At 43.6% G+C, this 22305-nt stretch overlaps 1 protein-coding gene across 5 annotated transcripts in view; it reads left to right on the top strand.

Annotated features, from left to right (window-relative positions):
* Myh10 (myosin heavy chain 10) overlaps positions 1–22305 on the top strand; it is a 134666-nt gene that overhangs the window by 19844 nt on the left and 92517 nt on the right. For all 5 annotated transcript variants that reach the window (XM_052756772.1, XM_052756775.1, XM_052756776.1 and 2 more), the window contains exon 3: positions 9221–9377. In XM_052756772.1, the coding sequence (XP_052612732.1) occupies positions 9221–9377 (157 nt within the window). The remainder of the gene's footprint in view (positions 1–9220; positions 9378–22305) is intronic.

Genomic DNA, 22305 nt, shown 5'->3' with positions numbered 1-22305 from the left:
AAGGAACTTCCCTTAAGCATTCAGGAGGGTGGAACCTGGCAGGGAATTAGCATGGGGAGGATATCAAGGTCAAGGTCAGCAAGCAAGGCAACAGTTACCCAAAACGGGAGCCAGGGACCTATAGGTCCCCCCTTTTACTAAAAAATGAGCTTCTGACTTAGGTTGCGTGGAATGTCAGCAGGTCACCTTACCCATCATGGAGACGCCTGCCCAGGCCACACAGGCGCTCTGTCTTAGGTTGGTGAGCGCCCCCCAGACATTACTCGTCTCTGAATATTCATTATCATACAGGCTCAATCGTGTGTGAGCTGCAGAGTTAACTGCTGCCAAAGATCTCAAAGTGGCACTGGACTTGCAATCTGTGTGTTCGACACAGAAAAGACCAACAGAAGTCCTAACCCACCCATAGCCAGTAGGCTAAAGGCAACTGAGCCATTCCCTTCCTTAACGAGCTTTACTGCAAATTGGAGTCCTTGTAAGATGGTATCCCAAAAGCAAATGGAATTTGAGTTTATAAATTTATAACTTTCAAAGCCAATCGAATTGTATATAACATACTTTTGCTGCCAGGGTCTCCACTGTGCTAGCTGTAGTAAGCAATTATGAAATGGCAATCCCAGAAACAGTGGCAGCGGTGACTGCCACTGCTATAGCAGCAACAACGGCAGCAGCGATGTCAAATTCTCTTCTGGAGTGTGTGGGCATCCACTGGCATGGACACAACTCCAGGAACACAAACCGCCAAGGACCATTTTTCTTGATCCCAGCATGACTTAAGCTGGCACTTCTGCAAAAGAACAACTAAGAACCATAAAGAAAAAACAGGCAGCTCACAAGGAGCAGAACTAATGGTCTCATAATGGCTACATTCAGGCTCACAAATTTTAAGATATCTTCAAAGGGGGCTAAATGAATTTCAGGAGGCCAATAAATGTTGCACAGAGCCATTCCTGAAAAGTAGGTACTACACCAGTTTGAGAGGATTGTGAAAATGAAAAGGCTTAGCTGGCATGCTGCTGTTGACAAATGGAGGTCAGTGACCTTCAGGGTTATCCTTAATCTGCTGATTTTCATTCTTTAAAATACTTTGTTGTTGTTGTTTTGATTTTTAAAAAGTTTTTAAGGCAGTCTCCCTGGGTAGCATAGACTTGAATGCTAAGATTACAGATGTGTGCTATTGTATCTGGCTCAATTTACACCTTTCTTTTAGGAAAGGTGCGCAAGCAAGTGCATGTGCGTGCGTGCGTGCGTGCGTGCGTGCGTGCGTGGTCTGTAAAGATGGCTCAGTGGGATTGTTAAGAGGGATTATTGCTCTATTGTGAGTGCTGGAGTTTGGATCCCAGTTCACAATTGCCTCCAATCCCAACTCCAAGGGCTCCGATGCCCTATTCTGACTTCTGTAGACACCTACACACATACACGCACGTACATCACAGAGATACACATATGAAAATGAAATGTCTGTTTTTAAAGAAGGAGAAAAGAAAAAGATAGTTTAGTAAGTCAAGTGATTGGCTTCCCAGCACCCATGCACACCTGTATCCTAGCAGTGGGATGGTGGAATCAGGAGGACCCTGGGCTTTCTAGAGTGCCAGCCTAGCCAATCCATGGGTTTCAGCTTCAGGGAAAGATCCTGTCTCAAAAAATAAGGTGGAATGGCTGGAGAGATGGCTCAGCAGTTAGAGCACTTACTACTCTTGCAAAGGACCCAAATTCAGTTCTCAGCACCCACACTGGGCAGCTTACCGCTGCCTTTAATTCCTGCTCCTAGGAGATCTGACACCTCTCCTCTAGCCTCTGAGGGCACTCACACTGACACACATGTACACACAGACACAAAATTTTAAAGTAAAATAAATTACTTAATTAAAAAAAAATAAGGATCTCCATGAGTATGAGGCCAGCTTGATCCACATAGTGAGTTCTAGGCCAGTCTGATCCACATAGTGAGTTTCTAGGCCAGCCAGGGGCTGGCTCTAGTGAGGCCCTGTCTCAAGAAAACAACAACAAAAGACTGAGAAAGACATGAGGTCATCCTAGCTTACATACACACAGAGAAGTATCTTTCATTTGTCTGCAAGTGTCTGTTTGAGACAGGGTCTTGTCCTGTAGCCCAGGCTGGACCAGACTTACAGCAGTCTTCCTGTTCCATCCTCTGAAGTGCTGGATTTCACACCTGGCCCTGTTTTAGATTTTCTTCTCTTTTTCCACATTTAAGATGCTGAGCTGGTGGGCAATATGCAGACACCACAGACGGTGTGGCACAGTGTCTTGCCTTCTGTCTTTCTCAGAATTTAGCTTAGGGGCTGGAGAGATGGTCCAGTGATAAAGAGCACTTGCTGCTCTAGTAGAGGACCAAGATTCTGTCTCCAGCACCCACATCACATGCCTCACAGCCTCCTGAAGCTTTCCAGGGTATCTGATGCTCTCTTCTAACCTTTGGGCGCGCGTGTGCGTACGTGTGTGTACACACACACACACACACACACACACACACACACACACAAATTTTAGAATTTCAGCTTATAGTTTAAAAAAAATTGGATTTATTTATTATGTGTATTGAGTGTTTTACCTGCATATATATATGTGCACCACATGTATGTCCTCCACATGTATGCTTGGCTGTCTAGATCAGAAGAGCATGTTTGATTCCTGGGAACTGGAGTTAATAGTGGTTGTGAGGCCAGGTGGTGGTGGCACACACCTTTAATCCCAGCACTCGGAAGCAGAGCCAGGCAGATCTCTCTGTGAGTTCGAGGCCAGCCTGGACTACAGAGTGAGATCCAGGAAAGGCGCAAAGCTACACAGAGAAACCCCGTCTCTTAAGAGTGGTGTGAGCCAACATGTGGGTGCTGGGAACCAAACTCCGGTCCTCTGCAGGAGCAGCAGGTAATCTTAACTGCTGAGCCGTCTCCTCAGCCCTAGCTTAGAGTTTTACTGTTGCTCCTTTGCAGGTGAGTCTGTTCTTTCCCAACTCCAGGGCTATTCCTGGAAGTTTCTCACCTTTGAATCCCAGCAGTTTTATAATGATGTGCTTAGTGAACATTTCTTTTGTATATTCAGCTTAGCATTGGTGGTACTTAAGAATTTGTGGCTTGATACCTTGCTCAGGTTTTTGGGAAATGCCTGGCTGTTTATCATTGGAATCTGCTTCTGCTCCACCCCGTCCTTCGTCCTTGTGTGGTTCACCTTGCTCCAGCCTCCTGCCTCTTACCCCCTTCACACTCAGCCATGTTTACTAGTGCCCAGCTGGTGATTGCTTCTGATTAAAACATCAGTAACTAATTCTCCAGTTGTGTCTGCGTTCCGCCAGCATCTCAACTGAATTCTTTGTTTTAGTTACCATTTTATTCAGTTTTAGAATTTTCTTTGGGGTTTTATTTGAATAATTTTCTATTCTGTACCATAATTCTCTACTTTGTCTTTTAATTAGTTACATACTTTAACGTCCAAGATAATACTGGCCAACAAAAGTATACTCTAAGAGAATGGCAGGATGGCTCATCCGCAAAGGTGCTTGCTACCAATCCTGATGGTGGTTTGATCCCTGGCACCCATGTGGTGGAAGGAGAGGGCCACCTCTTGAATGTTGTCCTCTGACCTCCACATATGTGCTTTGAAACACCTCCCCTGCCCAATGTGAAAAAAAAAAAAAAAAAAAGACTTTAATGCCTGTGCTGGCTAGTATTACGTCAGCTTGATAAAGGCTAGAGTTATCTGAAAGGAAGCAGAGAGAGGTGAATGCTGGTCCTCTTTTTACTCTGTTCAGGACTCAGCCCATGGGATGGTGCCGGCTACAGTCGGGGAGGGTCTTCCCTCAGTTGAATCTGTCAGGAAACACCTTCACAGACATCCTCAAAGGTGACTCAGAATCCAGTCAGGTTGACAGTGGAAATTAACATCACATAGGGTCTCCCAGGGGAGCTCAGACTGGCCTGAAACTCACCACAGAGTTCAGATTGGCCACCGACTCTTGGCAGTCCTCCTGCCTCAGCCTCCTGAGTGCTGGGGTGTGTCCACTTCCTCTCTGCGATGTTTTTGCTTCCTGCAGTGTGAGTTTTAGTCTTGTGGCCTTGGCCACTGGTTCTTTTCCTTTGCATTTCTGGTGCTGTGTGGAGACTGCCACACCACATTCTACTGCAGATGTAAACCCATCCCCTGAGGTTCTCTTGTGGCTTATTTGTTAGACTTTCCACACATAAAACTTCTTTCTCTAAATCTTCTGACCATCTTTTCCTCATCATGTAGCGCATTCCTGTTTGTCCAGATGTCTTTGCTTTCTGATATACCTGTGACACCCCCTCACCCCACCTCCCACCCCCGGCACAGACACTACTTTGCTTTGCACGGCTTTCTTCTGAGAGCTACAGTTAGGATGGAGGATGAGCTGATGTTCCCTAGTCGACGACGACGCCCTGTTCCTGATGAGAGCCTGTTGTTGTGTTTCTGCTTCCTGGCATTGGCCTCTGCACCTGCTTCCAGTTCCTCGCTCTCTGGTCCTTTGATCCTCTGAAACAATGCATATGCTTTCTTAAACACTGGCCTGACACTTGAAAGACGTTTCCGGTAGTGGCATACAGGGAAGATGGCACTCTAGGATACAGGGAGGATGGCATTCTATACAGGGAGGATGGCACTCTAGGCAGTGATCAGCTGAGACCAGGCTGAGCCTGGAAGCATAATGCAATATAAACATACCCACAAAATTGCGAATTTTTGTGTGTGCCAATATTTTTGTATGTCTCTCTTAGGTAAGGCGTGCAATCAGGTTATTACATAGACTTTTCCCTCAGGCCTCCTCAGTTCTTCAGGACTTTCCTGTGGCTCTGTCAATTCAATATGGCCAATGGCTCGCTAAGCATCCCACTTGGCTCGTCTGCCGCGCCACAGTCTCACACATTGAACGGAGACTGTGGTGGTATCGTCCCCACAAAGCACGTTATCTTTCTCTTGTCTCAGTTACCATTCCAGTCTCTCAAGCTTAGGAACTGCATTCCTCCTTGACTTGGCCATCATCGCTCATGCCTGGGAATTCTCAGTGTGTCTGGGAGGCCTGTATCCAGCTTCTCCGTGGCTTATCTCTGTCTGGGCTCTTGCTCTCTCTTTCTCGTCTAGGCTGTCTGCTGTACCGGGACTGCCCAGCAGCCTCTGTGCTGTGCCCTTTCTTCCTCCTGCTGCTGTGATTGCTGGTCCAGATGGCTGCCAGGGCTGGGCTTCGTCTAAAGTCCTTCTTGCCTCCGTCACTCTTGGCTCCTGAGCTCTGACACCTCGTCCCCTCGGGAGGACAGAGTCTAAATTGTTCAGTGTGACTCTAGGCTTTTCTCACATTCCAGTGTACAAACCGTTTTCAGCTGTGCAGGTCTTCTCAGTCTGTCTCTGTAAGTCTTCCCCTGTTTTACTAGGAATTCTTCCTCCTCCTTTGGACCTCATGGCCTCTCAGGGAAGAACAACATCCAAGGCCGTCTGGGGCTCTTGTGTCTAGTTTCATAGCTCTGGACCGGATGCTGTGGCTCCTGGTGCCTGGTCTCTGCTGGTGGTGTGGCCAGAGCCCTCTCCATCGCCGACACACCTGTCTACCTGTCTGTTGCCTAGTTCGCTGCTTCGTGGTGTGACTGGCTTGTGTAGTTTATGCCTGCTGCTTTCACACTTAGAATGTGTGCTTCTCGAAGGTGCTTAATAGCTTGTGTACACATTCAAATACTTAATGAAGTTTATGTGAACTTGCAGATCCATGTGTCTGGTGAAGACAGAAGAGTTACAGTATTAATTCAATGATCAGTTTATGTGGGAAAAAAACACAATATTTGTGCTAATTTCCAGGTACTCAGGGTTAGTACTTTAATAAGATTTCTGTTTAGTAATTTGTTACATTTGTCTTGTCAGGCATAGATGCTAATGATTATTTAATGTTTTCTTTTTGATGACTTAATTCATATTTGTGAGACTTACTCATCTTTGTCCTCAGAAAACTGCCTAAGACATGTTGGACTTAGTTCTGATTAAATGTGTCCTTGTTACGATCCGTTACTGTGCCATCCATACTGTGGAATATCACTCTTAATTTGTGTGTTTTAACTTGAGGGTTTTTTTTTTTCGTTTCCCATCCTATAATTATTTATCGCTTAAAAACATGAAGTGTAGATGCTGTAGTGTCTTGATAGGCTATGACCTACCTTTTGACTGAAAAATGATATGTCATGTTTAAAGATTGGTTGATGTGTGGCTATGACTTATATCACTATAGATAATGTAAACGCATTAACAACTGAAATAGCCTTCCTTTGCTTCACCCCTAATAAAATATTTTTAAAATTAACTTTATTTTGTAATGGACACATTAAAAACACAATGATGTTTCCATACATGCATATTTTGTGTACTTAGGTCAAATAATATCTGTCTCAGCATTTGTCATATTCATAACCAATTTCTCCCAGCTTTTCTGGAATACATGGTTTCTAGCCATTTTGAAGTCACCCCGTAGTGCAGTGGCTCTGTCATTGCTGTGAAGTCTGTTTTTATTATTTGTGGTTGTCTTTTGTCATCTGAGACCGGATTAGTTAATTGAGAGACTCACTTGAGAAAGTGCAAGAAGGTGGTCTGGGAAGGCAAGGCACAAGCTAAGGTTACCTGTGTATATGCAGTCAAGGCTCAGGGTCTGAGGACTTGAGCAGTAGCGGGAGGCAAGCCATAGGTCCAGCCAGCCTCAGGCAAGCAAGGGACAGGCTCCTGTCTCATCAGGTCAGATGCAGGGTATTAGCCAAGAGGCCAGCCACATCAGCCACCCCCAGGCAGGCGATCCTGACAGCCCTGCATAGTGCCTCAAGGAAAGCTGTGAAGAGCAGTAGGAGATGGTCCTGGTCACTTGGATTGCTTTGGCGAGCTTTGCTCTTGTTTTAGCCTTAGTAACTGCAGCATTCAAGCTAGAGTGGTCTCTAGAGGGCTTTCTGCAGCAATCGCTGAAGGTTTCGGCCCTTATGGGCACAGCTATTCATTACAGCCCCCCTCAGCCTTCCTGGGGAGCTGGCTGCACAGCTCCAGCCAACTCGCCTATCTTCCGGACACTCCCCATCTTCTTTAAAAGGTTTATTATTTGTATTTTACATGTTTGAGTGTTTTGGCTGTATGTTGTATGTATGTGTACCACATGCATGTCTGGTACTGTGGAGGCCAGAAAAAGGAGTTGGATCCCCTGGAACTGGAGTTACAGATGATTGTGAGCTGTTATATGGGTGCTGAGAACAAAAAGTTTCTCTCTCCAAGAGCAGCAAGTACTCTTTTTTTTATTATTTTTATTTTATTTATTTTTTTAATGCTGAATGCCGTTTATTGAAGGGGGGAGGAGGTCTTAAATACAGGCTTACAGCACAATGGGAGAACCCCAGAGGGCGGAAGTTCGCTACCGATGTTTTACAATCTGCAGCAAGTACTCTTCACCACTTGGTCATCTCTCTAGTACTTTATAGCATCTCCTCGTTGGTTAATGGGTCTAACCAAATAAGAGGTCTGCCTTATATGCGGCCGGATGTCCATTCCACATGCCCCGGTCCCACAGCGGCCTGGCACAGCCGGAAGCTGGCCTCTCTGTCTTTGTTCTTCCAATAGTGAGTTTTATAGAATACTCTTAGAAGTCAGTCTGTGAAAAGGTTGAAAACCAAGTCATTCGTGCCCAGCATGTTGTTTCTTCTTTTCTGAAATGTATATTGTTTTTTCTAAGATGTTTTATTATTTTGTGTGTGAGTATTTTGTCTGCTTGTATAAATGGACACCACATGTGGACCTGAAGCCTGAGGAAGTCAGCGAGGGTATCAGATCCTCTGGGACTAGAGTTGCAGATGGACGTGAGCCACTGTGTGGATACTTGGAATTGAACCCGGGCCCTCTGCAAGAGCAGCCAGTGCTCTTAACCGCCGAGCCACCTCCCCAGCCCCAGTGTCATTTCTGAATGATGACTACCATATTGGTCAGAAATCTTTCCTGGAGTCTTCTAAACCTTCATAAAACTTCGTGAAAGTTGTTGAGAAGTATTTGGATTATGGTGACAATGCATACCATACTAGAAATACAAAATGTAATGCCATTATCTCATTTTAAAGTAATAAAACCCTAAAAAGTTAACATCAGGCCAGGTATGGTGGTGCACACCTTTAACCCACAGGGCACTTGGGAGACAGAGACAGGCGGATCTCAATGAGGCCAGCCTGGTCTATAAAGTGAGTTCCAGGACAGCTAGGACTGCTACACAGAGAAACCCTGTCTCGGGGGGGGGGGGGGGGGGGGGGGGGGGGGGGGGAGTTAATATCAGTTTTTTTTGGGGGGAGGGGATTTTTTCAAAACCAAAAAGAGCTGCAGAGTAAAAACATAGATTTTTTTTTTTTTTTTGGTAAGTCTCTTTAATGTCTTAACAAAAGAGTTGGATTATTATGTCTGCTTCTGTATCCGATTTGTTGTGAAGTTACTTGAAGGAAATTCTGCTTTATGCAGATGTTTGAGAAAAAGGAGTATTTGGGGGCGGGGGGGGGGGGGGGAGGCGTGGTTTAGAGCACTTACTGCTCTTCCAGAGGACCTGGGTTTGATTCTGAGCATCCGATTGTTCACAACCGTCTTAACGAGTTCCAAGAGATCCATGCCCTCTTCTGACCTCCCTGGGCACCAGGCACACATATGGGGCATATGCAAATTGCAGGCAAAACACTCATATACATAGATTTAAATAAACCTACAAAGAATTTTTTTTAAGGAATATTTACTCACTTTTCAGATAAATTGGGAATATTCTTTTTGGCCTTATACTAAAACTTAGTAAATGTTATTTTCTTCAAGAAAGTAACTTGGAATCTAAACTATATTAACAAGCTTTTCTTAACTTGTGTTTGCATGAGAGAGTAAATGTGAAAAGAAAAGGCCGATGATATGGCTTTGAACTCTGATGAAGTCATGAACCGGGTGTATGCATTTTTCAGATGGGGTAATTTACAGAATTGACCTCAGAACAGTACCTTAAGTAAATGCTGTGTTAAAACTCCTTGGAGTTTGTAGGAAGCTGTCCTGGTGAGATGACTTGATGTGGGGGGGATGAGTTCCTGGAAGAACAAAGGTCTCTTGTTAAGTGCCGTGTTGTTTCTGGCTCATGGTTGGATCTGACTGATAATTACAGATTTTGTTTGTTTGTTTTGACTTTTCTGTTTCTTAACTCTGTATTCGTTTTTTATTCTAGACTTACTCTGGACTCTTCTGTGTAGTCATAAATCCTTACAAGAACCTTCCCATTTACTCGGAGAATATTATTGAAATGTATAGAGGGAAGAAACGTCATGAGATGCCGCCACACATCTATGCCATATCAGAGTCTGCTTACAGATGCATGCTTCAAGGTAAACGGAAACATGAGAATAAGAAACACTTTGAATGTGTTAGATAATGTTTTTAAATGTCTCAGTCTGACCTATAAAAGGTTTTAATTTTCCTTTTAAAATTAAAAAAATGGGCTAGGCATAGTGGTACTGAGAAGGCAGAGGCAGGTACATTTCTGAGTTTGAGGCCAGCCTGGTCCACATAGCAAGCTCCAGGCCAGGCAGGGCTACACTGTGAGACCTTGTCTCAATCAATCAATCAATCAATCAATCAGTCAATCAATGAAATGCTTATTGTTGAAAAGTTATTAACTTTTAAGATTAAAATAGATGAGGCTATTTACCATAGGAAGCTGCTTCATAGCAATACTTCATGTGCTTTTTAATATTAAAAAGCATCAAGTTTTTAATATATGTTTGATCTCTACCACAAACTAGTACAAGTACTATTCCATTGTATTAGGCTTGAAAACCAATAGGAAAAGGTGTGGTACAGTAGTAGAACATATGCTTGGCATGGGTGAAGCCCAGGGTTCAATCCATCCCCAGCACTGCTAAATAATATGAAATAAAACCCAGCTGGGCCTGCACAGGAAGAACATAAATTCAAGACCTGCCTGGGTAATTTAGTGAGACACTGTTTCAGAATAAAACTGTGGGCTGGGGGTGTAACTCAGGGGTAGTTAGCCTGCTTGCCTAGCATGTACAGGACTCTGGGTTCAATCTGTAGTACTGCTAAATAAATACATAAGTAAATACATATAAAACCAACAAGAATAATAGGGAAGGTGGATACATCATTGAGTGAGGGAGAACTGTAAAATCTTACTTGTAGTTGACTGGGTGACATTAATTGCTTCTGAATCAGAATGAATTTTATAGATTTGCTGGGTTCTTCATTTGAACCCTGACTTTGCACAGTGATTGATGGAAGGATTTTCTTTCCCGGAAGTCTGACCTATAGAGTTCCTCATGAGACAAGAAGTGGGAGGGTACCCCCGTAACCAAGACCGTGAGCCGTTGTTTCCACTGCGGTTCTTGTCTCTCTGGTGCTTGGATTACTATAGAAAAGGAAAGTTCCCAGAAGGCTGGGGATGGGCTCTCCTGTACATGATTCTGAATTCGTTTAAAAGGAGAAAATATTGCAGTCTTCTGAGCATAATGTACATACCGGGAAGGAGGATAGACTCTGTTGTTAATAGAATGAGATCAGTTTAAAAACAAGATGACCATTTGCTATGCTAGTTTTGACTGATTAGCAAAAAGAAACACTGAATGATTTCATCAGTTGAGACCTACACCATTCCATAGTCCCCTGTGTGGTCCTTGCTGAGTTGTACTGGGGCTGCTGATAGATGTATGCAGTTGCCTGGGCTTGTCAGTGTGTACCAGAGGGGTATGTGTGTCCTTATTAACGTTTCTATCAATTTATGTGAGGGTGGAGGATGTGTACCTTTAAAGTTGGTGGGTGACATGAGACTCAGAGAGTTAAGTACATCTGAGGAAAAGACATAGAACTTTTGAATCTTTTGCCTGGTCGAATGGAGAGCTGACTCTAACATGCTATCACTACTGTAATAGCTTACGAGAGTAAATGTTATGTCCTGTGAATGGGTTACCAGTCAGTTTGACAAGAGGAAGAGATGAGGAAGATGTGGTCTGCTAGCATGTGAATCATTGCCAATACTAATGCTAGAATGGACAGTTCATTGAAAATTGCTATAAGCTAAACATAATACTGTGTATTATGTAAATTTGTGATATTTATTCATATTTATCTCTATTATACTGAGGCACAAAAAATTAAATAACTTGACCAAGAACATGTAGGTTGTTGAAAAGTATTAGATAGGGTTAAAAACCAGGCAACCTGACATTTTTCTTGTTTTTTTTTTTAGTTTTGAGCTAGGGTCTCTGCAGCCCAGGCTGATTCCAAACTCACGCTCTTCCTGCTTCATCCTCCAGAGTGCTAGGATTATGGGCTTGAGTTTCCACACATGGCTGTGGAACACATGGCTTGAAACATTCTTGTCTACATTAAATGGAATTCATTGATCATATAAAAAATTTTAAATTTGATGCAGAAAACTACCTTCGCATTCCATTCTGTGAAGGAGGAACTGCTTGCTCCTGCTTATATACTACCGGACACAAGAAAGAGGGACAGAGAAAGCTCACACAGTCCATCCAGTTTAGGCCTTCAGTTACCATGTAAACAGAGAGCTGTGTATCAGAGAGCTTGAGAGGGACCATGTGGATGATTTAGAGCATAGGGCTCCCCTCACCTTTGATGTTAGAGTGAATTCCCCATTTAACCTGTCTAGATCTTTTAAAATTCTGTTTCTTTCATCTGTAAAATATCATCCCAGGTTCATGTCATGTGTAATTATTTTGGGCACACATTCTGCATCTTCAAATTTACTGATAGAAATGTTGAAAGGTTTGTACTTTTTAAGAAACATAAGAGCTGGAGAGATGGCTTAGTGGTTAAGAGTGCTGACGGCTGTTCCAGAGACCCAGGTTGAATTTCCAGGACCCACATGGTGGTGGACAGCTGTCTGTAGCTCCAATTGCAGGAGATCAGGCACCCTCTTCTGGCCTCCGTGGGTACTGCATACACATAGTGACAGCATACATACAGGCAAAACACCCATACACGTATAAACAAACACACAAACAAATAAATAGATGAATGAATGAATAAAGGAATAAATAAATCATTAAAACACCTTATTTTTTCCTTGGGTTTCGCATCAAATGGATACCATGTCAGTAAAATGCAGAGTATATCTGCACATACTGGTTGCTCAATAAATATTTGTTGAATGAGTGGGCAGAAGCAGAGCTCTTGGGTGTGCCTTGTGTGTGTGTGTGTGTGTGTGTGTGTGTGTGTGTGTGTGTGTGTGTGTTTGGTTTTTGGTTTATTTGAGACAAGGTTTCTCTGTAGCTCTGGCTGTCTTGGAACTCATTCTGTAGACCAGACTGGCCTCTAACTCACAGAGATCCTCCTGCCTCTGCGTCCCTAGTGCTGGGATTAAAGACATTCACCAAAAATCGCATGTTCAGTAGAAGCTTGGATAGCAATATTGACACAATCAGAGAATAAAGCAGTCTGTCTGAAGACTAGATGTAGAAAAGGAGGAAGGGATGGAACTTGTGAGAGTTGGAGACATGGAGCCTTTCTTAGTTCTGCATTAGAAACGATAATTTGGGAAAAAACACACAAGCTAAAGAAAAGACTGATCTTCCAGGTAGGACATTGAACAGAGGTGACTCGTGCCTCATCTTACATAGTTTAGCGGACAGGCCAGGGTCAGAGGATCTTCTTCATGGAAAGGAATTCCTCATTTGTAGTACTGCGACTAAACCAAAGGCTGTAGTATAGTCATCTCCCTGTGTTCGTAGGGTGTCCCTCTTAGGTCACCCAAGCATTCTGCACAGGCTCACATCATCTGGCCCCTCTCCCTTGGTTCCTGATGCCTTCCACTCCAGACAGCTTCCTGTCAGGACCTCTGGATCTACTGCACAGAAAGGTGGCCTCCATGGCCTCCTTCTTGTATGCCACAACTATTTAAGAGTGTACTGCTTTTTTGAAGTCTCAGAATGAAACCCAAAATATCTTGTTCTACTTTGTTTCCTGTTGTATTTGAATCTGTGTCAGCACTCCCCACCCCACCCCCCTTTCCCTCCCTGGCAGTCTAATGGAGCCCAGGCTGCCCTCACACTCCAGCCTGGGATGACTTTGAACTCCTGATCTTCCTGCTTTCTTTTTTATTTTGTCTCAGGTAACTCCCACTCTCTGATAAGCCAGCTTCCCCAGATGTTCTGTTCAATGTCCATTGATTTTTCTTCCAGGATTTAATTGACTTCTGGCTTTCTCCTTGAGTGTGTCGTTTGAGTGCCCTGTGAAGGCTACCCCACAGTTGAAACTCTGTGTCCCAGAAGATGGGAATTGTGTACTTAACTGCCCTATATCTCTGCTAATTTTTTTCTTCTCTACCCCTTGGGAAAGCTGTGCCCTTCCTCCAGCCCTTGAAGCTATCTTCTCTGTTCCCCTTATTCTTCCATGGCGCTGACCACTGCCCCCCCCACACACACACACCAGCTTTCTTTCCCTCAAGCTTTGCTGTGACTCTGTTAGGAGCTACATAGTTTTTCATGAAACATCCACCAAAAGACTTCATTTCATCTGTGCCACCAATTTCTGTGGTTACGTGGCAGGCTTTTTCACCTTGTTGAATCACCTGGTTTTTTAATACTTCATAAATTCTGTTGCAGTGTCCTTCCAGATTGTTGGTCCACTCAGGAAGACCAACTGTGCTTGCTTCCTGTGGATCCCTGTGTAGTGGTCGTTCAGAGTGACTTCGTGTTCTCATTTCCGCAGTCTTCTCGTACCCTAGCTCCCCTGTCCCTTTGTCCTTTGTTGTACCTGTCTGTCAGAATGCTCGTGCTGGATGAAGGAGGCCGTTTGTGCCTCTTGGCATTCTTCGTTGGGGTGCTGATGTTCATACCAGCTATTATGTTCATACCAGCTATTATGTTCATACCAGTGGAGTTATTATGTTCACCCAAGTGATCAGATTGATCTTGCTGCAAATTCATGACCGTAATGACTCTACCCTTAGCACAGCTTGCCCTCTCAGCCTGGAGAGAGATGATTGACATCTCAGCCTGGAGAGAGATGATTGACACTCTCTGTTAATGACTGGGACCCCGTGTGCTTCAGACCTCTGGCCCCTGTGTGTTCCTTGGCTTCCCATACAGCAACTTATTTCTCATTTCTGAGACTTTAGAAGTCACCAGAGAACTGTCCCAGATTCCCCATCTAGATCGACAAACCACGTACTGTTGTTCCTGTTGCTGTCCAAGGCTAGTCCTGCCTGTTCCTTCATCTCTCTCCAGGAACCTCACAGTGCCGGTTGTCTTGAGAGTCACTCTGTCTGCTGCTTCGCTTTTGACAGCTCCCCAAGAGCACTAGACGTCTAATCATTTCCCCTTACTTAAAAATAAAAGAATTACGTATCATGTTTTCTCCTCCTTTTCACTGCCAGATTTCTGAAGCGTTGTCTGTGGTTAGGGGCAGGTTGCTGCGGTCCATGGTAGAAACTGAATATTCTCTGCCTTCTCAAGGAATGTGAGAACAAGGCTGCGTTTGAAAGTGTGAAGGAAGGAGTGAGGATAGCGTGGAGAGATGTGGGCCATGATCATCCAGAGAGACAGATAACGAAGAAAACGGGAACCGAATCCTAGAAGGAGATGCCACATGCTTCTTAGAATTTAGCATTAAGTAGGGTAAAAGAGTATAAAAGATGGAATTTAACAGTTTAGCAAGCAGGGATTGAAAAAGAAGTCTGTGGCACAGCTGTCTGTCAAACAAGAAGCATGTTTTCAAACTTGGAACAATTCTGAAGCAGGCCACCAATAAAAACCTCAGTTCCTACAAGAAGACGTGACGGGTCACATTCTCTGACCATGTATAATGAGACCAATATTAATGCTTAAAAGATTTCCCAATGGTTTGGCTGTCGTGGGAGTGTGTGGAGCGAGTTCTTATTATTTCACTCTAGTCGTGTATCTGTATGGGCTTTGATGAGAGAGGACATCAGGAAGTATATTGTAGATTCTTGACCACAGCACAATATCATAGAAAAAAAAAAAAAAAACGGAAGAGATAGGCTGGAGAGTTGGCTCAGCACTTGAGAGCACTGGCTGCTCTTCAGAGGACACAGGTTCAATTCCCAGCACCCACATGGAGGCTCAGAATTGTGTGTAACTGTAACTAGAGTTCCAGGAGATCTGACACTCTCACAAAGTCAGGTACAGACAAAACAACAAGGCACATATTTTTTTTTTTTTTTAAGGAAGATTTGGGGCAAAAGTCACATTAAGAAACAGATCTAATTTTATTAGTCAACAAAAATTTATAGCGGAGTTAGGCATTTTACGTAGCAAGAAAGACAAAAGATACTTTATGACCATTTGTGGTCCTGTGTGCTGTCAAGTGAGCTATTCTGTGTTTCATTCATAATAAAAAAGCTTTCTTCAAAAGCACAGCAGTAAAGTGGACTAAACTAAAGGGAAATGTATAAAAAGACTCCTGCATTGAACTAGTAGGTAAAACTGAGCTGACTATGAATGTACTATAAACTAGAAGTTAGCAGGGTGCCCAAGAGATCCACCAGAAAAGGCTGTAGCATCATTAACAGAGATCCAGTTGACCTGTAACAGGCTTAACCAGAGCAGTGCCCTTGGTGGGTACTGAACAGCTTGGGAAACGAGAAGGGTCCACCTTCATGTCTAAATCACAGGCCTGGAGAGTTTTAGAGACAGAATCTTACATGTAAGGCCTCGCTGACTCCTGTTCTCTGAGGGAATTTAGACTGCTCGCTGCAGAATCATCTCTAGTAGGAATTCATTCCCTTGCTTCTCTCATTGGTTGTATTTTTAAGTGATGGATGCCATGTTTGCTTTGAATGGAGGATAACCTCAGTCACTCCTGACAAATCCTGGACACTACCCATCATTGGGCCAATCAGTGGTGACTTAGAGGATGCTCTTCTGTGGCAGGTGCCATGTTGCCTAGTATGACAGGCACCCATACCCTTCCCTCCTACTCGAAGTGTGAGCACCTTAAGAAAAGAATTGCTGCACTTCAGAAATAGCTCTTGGAACTTAGAATAACCTGAGAAATTGAATTTGAGTTTCCTACATCAGGAGACTTAGAGGCAAGACGTTCAGGAAGTCAAAACCTGTGACACCAGGTATCTCAGTCCCAACAATGAGAGACAGCCTAACAACAAATACACATGTTTTCTAAGAAAAACATCTCAAAATGAGGATGGGCAGATACCTCAACCCATAACATACAAAAAGGAAGTACCCGTTACAAGTACAGTTCAGAGCAAAAATAAGGGAAAAAAAGAGGCAGGAGGGACGGCTCAGTGGTTAGGAGTACTGGCTGCTCTGCTCTTCCAGAGGTCCTGAGTTTGATTCCCAACAACCACATGGTGGCTCACAACCTTCTGTAATGGATCTGATGCCCTCTTCTGGTGTGCAGGCGTGCATGCAGACAAAGCACTCATATACATCATAAAACATAAATGTGTATGAAATATGAAAAAGGGGATTTTATAGCAGGAAAAGGACTCTGTCAGTAGTATAGCTGCCTCTGGCCCCTGAGATTTGGGAGTGCACAATAGAAGAGATCCCTTCAGCTTACAAAGCATGAGATAGATGTAGGGAGCCCTTCTAGTGACACTGTTGGACTTTTATGTCATTGGAGAGGCAAATAATGGTAAATATGATGAAGAAAGCTGAGAAGTGGGAAGAGTATAGAGAATTAAAGGATTGGTGGAGAGAAGCTGACTTCAGAAGAATTAGTCGAAAGGTATAAACATCTCTGGCTTGCTTCTGTATTGTCAGCAATACCTCGTTATAGCCAAAGAGAGAGGAATGCTAGGAATGCACACTGTCATTATAATTTCTGGATGTCATAATCATCTGCAGTTCAGCCTTTTGAGTGTTGGCTTCCTTAGTTAGCACACCGCAGTTGAACTCATTCACCAGTAGTTCACTTCTCTTTAGAGCTGAGAAGTATTCCGCTGTGTGTGTGTGTGTGTGTGTGTGTGTGTGTGTGTGTGTGTGTGTGTGTGTTGCGTAGTTTACTCATTTACCCGTGGAGGACATTTAGACGATATTCCAGTTTGGGCAACTAAGTAAACTGCCTGCGTGTGAAGCTTTCATTTCCCCTGGGTCAATTCTGGAGCTTGTGTTGCTACATCCTAGTGTTGGTACAATTATATGAAGTTACCAAAATAGTTTGCGTTCCTTCCAGCAGTGGGTGAGTTCCAGTTTTTCCAAATCTTATCAGCTTTGGTTGTTGCCAGTTAAGGTGTAGCCTCTCATAGGTCTGCTGTAGTTTCTAATTCTGTGTGTGTGTGTGTGTGTGTGTGTGTGTGTGTATGTGTACACTCACGTGCGTACTCACCAAGGTTCTATACCCTGAGCTGTGCTCCCAGCCTGTCTGCTTAGTCTCTTGTGCTTGTACATTGAACTACTCCAGTGCATCTTTTAATGTGCTTCTTTGGTATTTATATTTTTGTAGTATATGTTTTTTTCTTGGGGGAGGGGTATTTTACTTTCTTAGTGCTCAATTTGGAAAACTATTTGTTCTTTGTAGATAACACATCCTTTATTATTTGTGGGGCTTTTTTCTTCCAGTCTGATCTGTTTTGGGTTATTCTGTGTGTAGGAAATGGAGTATGGTATTGGGTTTATCATTTTTTCTTCTTCTTTTTATATGCTTCCTAGTTAGTTTAGCACTATTGATTGAGGCTATTTCTCCAATGGGCTTTGTAGCTTTGTTGAAAGGTCTCGTTTAGGACTATTCTTTTGATCTAAATGTCTAGCTTATCAGTATCACTTTGGCTTGCCTAATGGTAGCCATGCAATAGATTTTGAAATCAGACAGCATCTGTCTCCCATCATTGTTCTTTAAAAAGATCAGCATTGACTCTGTAGGTCCACTGAGGCAGAACTGACAGTAATACTGAGCCCTCCTGTCCATAAACATAGCTTGTCTTTATAGGTGTTCTTAGATAGTTCTCATCAGTGTTTGGTTGTTTTTAGTATACACATAGTGTTCATGCTTCATTGGATTAACCCCTAAGCATAACAAATACCTTAATAAAGAGAAACGTATGTTTTGTGTATTTTTAAATGAAACTTCTCTATTAATATGTGGAAATAGGATTTCAAGTTAATGTACATTGACAATTTGATTTGTGTGTGTGTGTACGTGTGTATACATGTGTGTACTGTGTATATATAATTGTGAATGCACCTGTGAAAATCAGAGGCCAGCTTGTGTGAGTTGAGTTTGTGAGTGGACTCCGTCCTTGTGCTTTATGGGTTCCAGGTTGGCACTCAGGTCCTCAGGCTAGCCCAGCACAGCAAGCCGCTTTACCCACTGGGCCTCTCTCCAGCCCTACACTGACTGTTTTAACTGATTTACTCTGGGTGGGTATTTGGTTTTGTTTTTGAAGATGCCTTGAGGTTTTATACCAGTCAGTCATCTCCCTCAACTAGCAGCCCTGTTCTCCTCTGAGCCTTTACCTTTCATTCCTTTTCACTTTTCCATATTAAAAGGAAGTAGTGAGCACAGATAGCCTTGCCTTCTTCGTGTCTTAGATGTACGTCATTCACAAGATGATGGGAGCTGGAGGGGTGTAGGTCAAACCCTTTACAGAATGGAATTCCTTTGTTTTCTAGTTTGCTAAGTAGTCTGTCCTTCCTTCCTTCCTTCCTTCCTTCCTTCCTTCCTTCCTTCCTCCCTCCCTTCCTTCCTTCCTTCCTTCCTTCCTTTCCTTCCTTCTTTCTCCTTTAAAATCATAATGAATTTTTCCCCCAAATGCTTTTTCTGTATTTATTCAATTACAAAGTAGTCTTCTTTTGTTCGTTCGTTCTTCAAGACAGGGTTTCTCTGTGTAGCCCTCTCTGTCCTGGGACTCCTCTGTAGACCAGGCTGGCCTTGAACTCACAGAGATCTGCCTGCCTCTGCCTTCCAGTGCTGGGACTAAAGCTGTGCACCACACCGCCCAGCTCTGTTTTTCCTTTTTTAATCTCCTCACCCAGTGAATTAGATTAAGGAGAAGCAGCACTTTCCATTATTTGACTTGTTTTGTTTATTGCTGGCTGTTATTTGCTGTCACTTTGTTAAGAATTTTTGTGTGTGTATTTATGAGATACATGATTTCTGTTACATTTTTTTCCTCCAGGTTTAGCAGCTGGCTAAAGTGAGCCCTGTCTCTTAGAGTAGGCCAGGAACCGTTTCTCCCTCTTTATTTCCTGAAGACTGTAGAAAGTCAGTGTTAGGTCAGTCTTTAATAGTTCATAAAATTCACTTTTCCCTGGGAAGGATTTTAATTACACAGTCAGTTTCTTGGGTAGTTGTAATCGGGCCCTTTGGGTTACTGGGGGTTTTGTTTGGTTGGTTCTGTTTTTGAAGTAAGGTCCCTCAGCCTGTTTTCCATGGGGTTGTTACGTTCTGTTCTTTTCCTTTCCTCTTTGGGGCTTTCCTTTGCTCTTTCCTGGGCTTTTTCCGGTGGGAGCGGAGATTGCTGATTTGAACGGTCCCACTGTTGAGCGTATGGTTTATGTCAGTGATACTGAGTGCCTTCTCCTGTGGTTTTTGGAAGGCGCTTTGGAAAATGCTGAGCTTGCTACATTAGCACACATCTCTTCAGAAGGCTAGTTGGATTTTTGAACTAAAATTTTTTCATCATAAATGTCACTGTCTGGATACATTGATAGGTTTTCAGATCACTGTGCACTGTCATAGTGCTTCTTCTGGCACTTAAGGGATGGAGAAGTCAGTGAAACAGAACCCAGATGAGGGGATAGTATCATAGAGCTGGAAGGCTCTTGGAAGGTTCTCAGGCCCAGCCCCCCTTTCTACTTAATAGAGAAACCAGGGCTCAAAGTTAATACAAGGTCGGAGACAGTGAAATAGATGAGTCTGGGTAGAAGCAAGCTCATTGTTACTGCGGCTGGAGGGGTTAGTGGTCATCATGGGGAAGGCAGTGGTCTGGAGGCACACTGTTATGGAGGTCTTCAGTTCCAGACAACACCAGGGGGTGTGCAGATCTAGGGGCCAGCTTTTATGAATGCATTAGGAAGCTATTTAAATTGATTATTTTGTGTGTATGTGTGTGTGTATGTATTTTGGTTTCTTTTTCTTTCCTTACACTTTCCCCTTTTCCTTTTCTCTTTTGTACTGCCTGTTGAATTCTCGAGCTTAGGGCCCTCAAACATGTTGGACAAACACAGTTCCACCGAGCTACACCCCTAACCCAGTGTTTGTTTCTTTAACATGGGAAAAAAATACCCCTTCTCAAGAAAACCTGTTTTTAAAACTTGATATCATGGTGTTGTGTAGGAATTGCTCAGACCAGGAGAGTTCAAGGGTTCTGAAGGTTCGTATATTAAGAGCGAATCCAGCATGGTGGCGCACACCTTTAATCCCAGCAGGAAAGCAGAAGCAGGCAGATCTCTGTGAGTTTGAGGCTAACCTGGTCTACATAGAGCATTCCAGCACAGCCACAGCTACGTAGAGAGACCCTGTCTCGAAACAGAACAGTAGATAGCAGACTGGGTAAACCGTGCTCCTGTTCTGTTGGTCTTACAGGTGTTCTTGAATTCTTGGTCATGAGTTTCCTCACAGTTTTACATGACCCCGTCCTTCTTGTTCTAGACTTTTAAAACATTAGAGACAGAAGTCGAAGTAGGAAAGAAACTCCCTGAAAAGCATGAATTCATACGTGAAGAGACAACCAGGTCACTAGATAGTTAGTGCAAGTCAGGCCTAGAACAAAGCGCAGGGCCACCGTCTCACCAGCACCAGCCTGGTGCCCAACACTAGATTTCTTCCAGTGCTCTTTTATTAAAAGCCAATGGCCTGCCAAAGCTGGTAATGCCCAGAATTAAAGCTGCACATCTTGGAGCTCAAGCATTGCTTTCTAGTGGGGAGCCAATGGCAGTACTGTGTGTCTAGTCCAGTCTATGCCTCCGGGAAGGAAGGTGGGAGGGAGGGAGGGAGGGAGGGAGGAAGGAAGGAAGGAAGGAAGGAAGGAAGGAACCCAAGGAAGGTGTTGGAAAAGTTTCCTGTAGGGGGTAGAAATGCATTGAGCAAGCAGAGCCTCACAGAGGAGGTACAGGAGTCTTTGTGGATCTGAGAAGAGCACATGGGAGGAGAGGCCACATGGGGCCTCAGGGACAGGCACTGAATCTCTAATGTGAATGTTGCAAGGGGCAGCCAGGGTGAAGGTTAGTGGTCGTTAGATGATAGTAAGAATTCATTACTGGGCCAGGCGTGATGGTGCACACGTAGTTCTGGTACCCAGGAGGTGGCCTCAGGAGAGTCCCAAGTTCAGGGCCAGCTTAGTAGCTGCCTCCACAGTTAAAACAATGAATGCTGAGTAATGGGGGTGAGGTTCAGAGACTTGTTCCCGAGTACAGGATTGCAGGATAGACGAGAACATTTTAAAAATTCTATAGCATGGTAGGGTGACCATGGTTGACAATTAATGGTAGATTACCAAATAGCTAATAGACAAGATTTTGAATGTTTTCAATATAAAGCAATGGTAGCTATCTGAGTTGATGGATATACCAGTCACCAAAATCATATCATGATATGTTCTATACATACATTGAAATGTCACATTGTATCTTATATATATATGTACAATTGTAAGAATTTTTTTTAAAACCTATTTTAAAAGATAGTCCTGAACCAGGTGGGTGAGTGGCACACACCTTTAATCCCAGAACTTGGGAGATAGAGGCAGGTAGATCTCCGTGAATTCAAGGCCAGCCTGGTTGACACAGGAGCCAGGGCTACATTGAGAGACTCTGGGGAAAAAAATAAAATAAACAAAAAAACTTGGGGGTGGGGGTCGGGACAATAACATGTTCTTTCTGTAACTCAGTTTAAATATAGACTATATGAACAGATTTGTTTAGTTTATTGGGTACCTGGTGGCATCTACCAGAGGAACAGTGAACAGGACCTGTGACCCACAGTGTCCCTTAAAGCAGTGCACACTTGTTCAGTTCTGTTAAGAACACAACTACTGGGATGCGGTTCAGTTGAGTGCTTGTTCAAATGCTTAAATCATTAAATCACTTTGAAATATTAAAAACTGAATGATTATTAAACCATATTAGGATGTTAGTGTGCATTCTTTCGTTATATTTGGAATCTGTTAGCTTCTTGTCACCATTACAAGTACCCAAGAAAAACGGTGTAAGGGAGAAATGATTTATGTCAGCTCACATTTCAGAGGCTCTGCTTGTGGTTGGCCGGTTCTACTGCTGTGGGCCAGAGGTGAGGCCGCACCATGGCAGGGAGCATATAGAGCAAAGCGAAGAGAGGTGTTTCCAGGGAATA

Source organism: Peromyscus californicus, unplaced genomic scaffold (assembly GCF_007827085.1).
Source record: "Peromyscus californicus insignis strain IS unplaced genomic scaffold, ASM782708v3 Scaffold_3__1_contigs__length_106647218, whole genome shotgun sequence".
NCBI lineage: Eukaryota > Metazoa > Chordata > Mammalia > Rodentia > Cricetidae > Peromyscus > Peromyscus californicus.
This window is presented reverse-complemented; position numbering and strand designations above follow the sequence as displayed.